The following is a 4,233-nucleotide window of genomic DNA, read 5'->3' as shown; positions in this document are numbered from 1 at the left end:
GGCAGTACCCAGACCCCCCATACCCCTTTTTGTGGACAATTACTTACATATAAGCCTTTAAAATGGGGACTTTTGATCTCTCATGTTTTGCTCCCATAGAATTCAATGGAGTTTGCGGTTGGGGGTCAAACTTTTCCCCTGTTCGGGAGTTCTGCTGTGAACCGAACAGGGGAGTGTGCAGCCCATCTCTAACCGGGACAAACCGAGAAGGTGAAAGACCCAAGTAAGGAACACAGACAGCTATTAAAATATAACAGGAGGTATAACCCTTCCACACTCCATACAAAACAAAATGCTATGACTTAGGAAACATTTTACATTGATCTCTATCACACTAAATGTCTATAGTATATATTTAGAGTCTCAAGCTAAGCGTTCTCCACATGTTAAGTCTCTGTGTTCCTCCAGCTTCTGGTCCAGAATCTTCTCAGAATGATCCTTCTCAGCTTGTTGCTGGCCTGGAAGATGACGGCGGCCTCCACCGATGGAGATAATATTTGTAAATTCCAAAAAACTATTGACAGTGAGGAACGTGGAAGAAAAGTCATCACTTGATACCCGCAGAAGAATGTGAGAATGAGAAGTAAGAAGAAGATTGTCCTCAGTGCAGTGACATGAGCCTGAAGATTTGGACGTGTTGATCCAGAGTCGTTATTCTTCACCCTCCAGACGTGTCTGAGAAGAAAGGAGGAAGTGAGGACCAGGCACAGAAGACTAAGGCAGAATGGAAGAATGATGCCTAGGACAGTCATAGGAACAAGATAGGAAAGACTGATACTGAACCTGTTACCAGAGGCTTCGGTGCTGTTCTCAGTAGACTGGATACTTTCTGCATTGACAGCCCGGAACCACGGGACACTCACAATGAACACCCCAAGTGCTGTCAGGAATAGAAGGTGACTCAGGAAATTGGACACAATTCTCTTTAACCAGATGAAGAACCCATAGCTGAGATTGGTGATGGTGGTACAGTAATGAGCCGAGAGCCAGAAGGTCAACCAGAAGTTGTAATAGATTAGGAAGTAAATTGATGTGCTCATAAATACAAATACTTGTTTAATATTAAAGGTTTCCAGAGACAAGACGAAGATCATTCCCTCTATACTCATCACACACTGGAGGAGAAGATTCACAATCCCCTTAGCCAGAAAGATCACATCGGTGGGACTCAACTTCCCTTTCTTTCTGATGATGTCCAGGTTACCCATCACAATACAAGTGTAAGAAGGGATTGCCAAGCCGAGTCCCAAGACTGAAGAGATCAAAGTAGATAATTCCAGGGACATCATGCTGAGGTTTGGTGTGATCTCCGGACAGAGATGACGGGACACGTCCAGTGATAGCAGACAGAATGATATATTTAGAGTTGTAATTATGGAAAAAGCCTTCAGAGATCCGTCTCATGATTGACTTTGCATAAATGTGATGGATTTCATTGCAATGCCGACATCTAAAGTACAGAGCAAACCCGTGTAATACAATCTCTGACTCATTTCCATTATACTGAAATAATTAACCAATTCAGAACTGGCAGCTTTATGTTTCTTATTGAATATTATATACACTCAGCACTATGACTATTATATACACTCAGCACTATGATTATTATATACACTCAGCACTATGACTATTATATACACTCAGTACTATGACTATTATATACACTCAGTACTATGACTATTATATACGCTCAGCACTATGACTATTATATACACTCAGCACTATGACTATTATATACACTCAGCACTATGACTATTATATACACTCAGCACTATGACTATAATATACACTCAGTACTATGACTATTATATACACTCAGCACTATGACTATAATATACACTCAGTACTATGACTATAATATACACTCAGTACTATGACTATAATATACACTCAGTACTATGACAATTGATCTTCCAGTTTACAGTGAACATAGTCTCTCCTATCTCTACACTAAAACTATATTTTGGGAATAAAGCATGGTGGCATTATATATGAATAGGGATGAGCCGAACACCCCCCGGCTCAGTTCGCACCAGAACTTTCGAACGGACCCCAAATTCGTACAAACTTTAGAACCCCATTGAAGTCTATGGGACTCGAATGTTCGAAATGAAAAGTGCTAATTTTAACGGCTAATATGCAAGATACTGTCCTAAAAAGGGTTTGGGGACCTGGCTCCTGCCCCAGGGGACATGGGTCAATGCCTAAAATGTTTTTAAAAATGGCCGTTTTGGCGGGAGCACTGATTTTAATGACGATTAAAGTGAAAAAAAAGTGAAATATTCCTTTAAATATGGTGCCTGGGGGTGTCTGTAGTATGCCTGTGAAGTGCCACGTGTTTCCCGTATTTAGAACTGTCCCTGCACAAAATGACATTAAACGGAAATAACGTAATTTAAAACTGCTTGCGGTTTTAATGTTATACAGTGGTGTGAAAAAGTGTTTGCCCCCTTCCTCATTTCCTGTTCCTTTGCATGTTTGTCACACTTAAGTGTTTGGGAACATCAAACCAATTTAAACAATAGTCAAGGACAACACAAGTAAACACAAAATGCAATTTGTAAATGAAGGTGTTTATTATTAAAGGTGAAAAAAAAATCCAAACCATCATGGCCCTGTGTGAAAAAGTGATTGCCCCCTAAACCTAATAACTGGTTGGGCCACCCTTAGCAGCAACAACTGCAACCAAGCGTTTGCGATAACGTGCAATGAGGCTTTTACAGCGTCCTGGAGGAATTTTGGCCCACTCATCTTTGCAGAATTGTCCTAATTCAGTTACATTAGAGGGTTTTCGAGCATGAACGGCCTTTTTAAAGTCATACCACAACATCTCAATAGGATTCAGGTCAGGACTTTGGCTAGGCCACTCCAAAGTCTTCATTTTGTTTTTCTTCAGCCATTCGGTGGTGGACTTGCTGGTGTGTTTAGGATCATTGTCCTGCTGCAGAACCCAAGTTCGTTTCAGCTTGAGTACACGAACAGATGGTCGGACATTCTCCTTCAGGATCTCTTGGTAGACAGCAGAATTCATAGTTCCTTTTATCACGGCAAGTCTTCCAGGTCCTGAAGCAGCAAAACAGCCCCAGACCATCACACTACCACCACCATATTTTACTGTTGGTATAATGTTCTTTTTATGAAATGCAGTGTTCCTTCTACGCCAGATATACTTGGACACACACCTTCCAAAGAGTTCCACTTTTGTCTCATCGCTCCACAGAATGTTGTCCCAAAAGTCTTGGGGATCATCAAAATGTGTTGTGGAGAAATTGAGACGAGCTTTGATGTTCTTTTTGCTCAGCAGTGGTTTTCTCCTTGGAACTCTGCCATGCAGGCCATTTTTGCCCAGTCTCTTCCTGATGGTGGAGGCATGAACGCTGACCTTAACTGAGGCAAGTGAGGCCTGCAGTTCCTTGGACGTTGTTGTGGGGTCTTTTGGGACCTCTTGGATGAGTCGTCGCTGCGCTCTTGGGGTCATTTTGGGCGGCCGGCCACTCCTGGGAAGGTTCACCACTCTTCCATGTCTTCGCCATTTGTGGATAATGGCTCTCACTGTGGTTCGCTGGATTCCCAAAGCTTTGGAAATGGCTTTATAACCCTTTCCAGACTGATAGATCTCAATTACTTTCTTTCTCAATTGTTCCTGAATTTCTTTGGGTCTCGGCATGATGTGTAGCTTTTAAGGATCTTCTGGTGGACCTTACTGTGTCAAGCAGCTCCTATTTAAGTGATGCCTTGATTGTGAACAGGTGTGGCAATAATCAGGCCTGGGTGTGGCTAGAGAAATTAAACTCAGGTGTGGACAACCACAGTTATAGTATGTTATAGTTATAGTATGCAATCACTTTTTCACACAGGGCCATGATGGTTTGGATTTTTTTTCACCTTTAATAATAAACACCTTCATTTACAAATTGCATTTTGTGTTTACTTGTGTTGTCCTTGACTATTGTTTAAATTGGTTTGATGTTCCGAAACACTTAAAGAGGAAGTAAACCCCTTCAAACCACTTTGACCTACAGGTAAGCCTAGATTAAGGCTTACCTGTAGGTCCAAGCAATATCTCCTAAACCTATATGGTTTAGGAGATATTTGCCCGAAAATGGGCACCGCTGTCATAGACAGCGGCGCACAGGCGCACTAAATGCGGCAAGTCCAAGAATGGATTTGCCTAATTTGTCGACTCCCGTGCACATGCGCGGGAGTGACGTCATCGCGGCTTCGCCGAATGCC

At 42.1% G+C, this 4,233-nt stretch overlaps 1 protein-coding gene across 1 annotated transcript; it reads right to left on the bottom strand.

The window, feature by feature from the left end:
* Positions 1-386: 386 nt before the first annotated feature.
* Positions 387-1,289, bottom strand: LOC143925225 (taste receptor type 2 member 40-like). Its single transcript, XM_077449820.1, has one exon. The coding sequence runs from the start codon at positions 1,287-1,289 to the stop codon at positions 387-389; it is 903 nt and encodes a 300-aa protein (XP_077305946.1).
* Between the last annotated feature and the right edge of the window lie 2,944 nt (positions 1,290-4,233).

This window comes from Lithobates pipiens, unplaced genomic scaffold (genome assembly GCF_037356315.1).
Source record: "Lithobates pipiens isolate NorthernLeopardFrog02 unplaced genomic scaffold, aLitPip1_a1.2 Scaffold_22, whole genome shotgun sequence".
Classification (NCBI taxonomy): domain Eukaryota; kingdom Metazoa; phylum Chordata; class Amphibia; order Anura; family Ranidae; genus Lithobates; species Lithobates pipiens.
The sequence above is the reverse complement of the archived record's forward strand: the minus strand, read 5'-3'. Positions and strand labels throughout refer to the sequence as shown.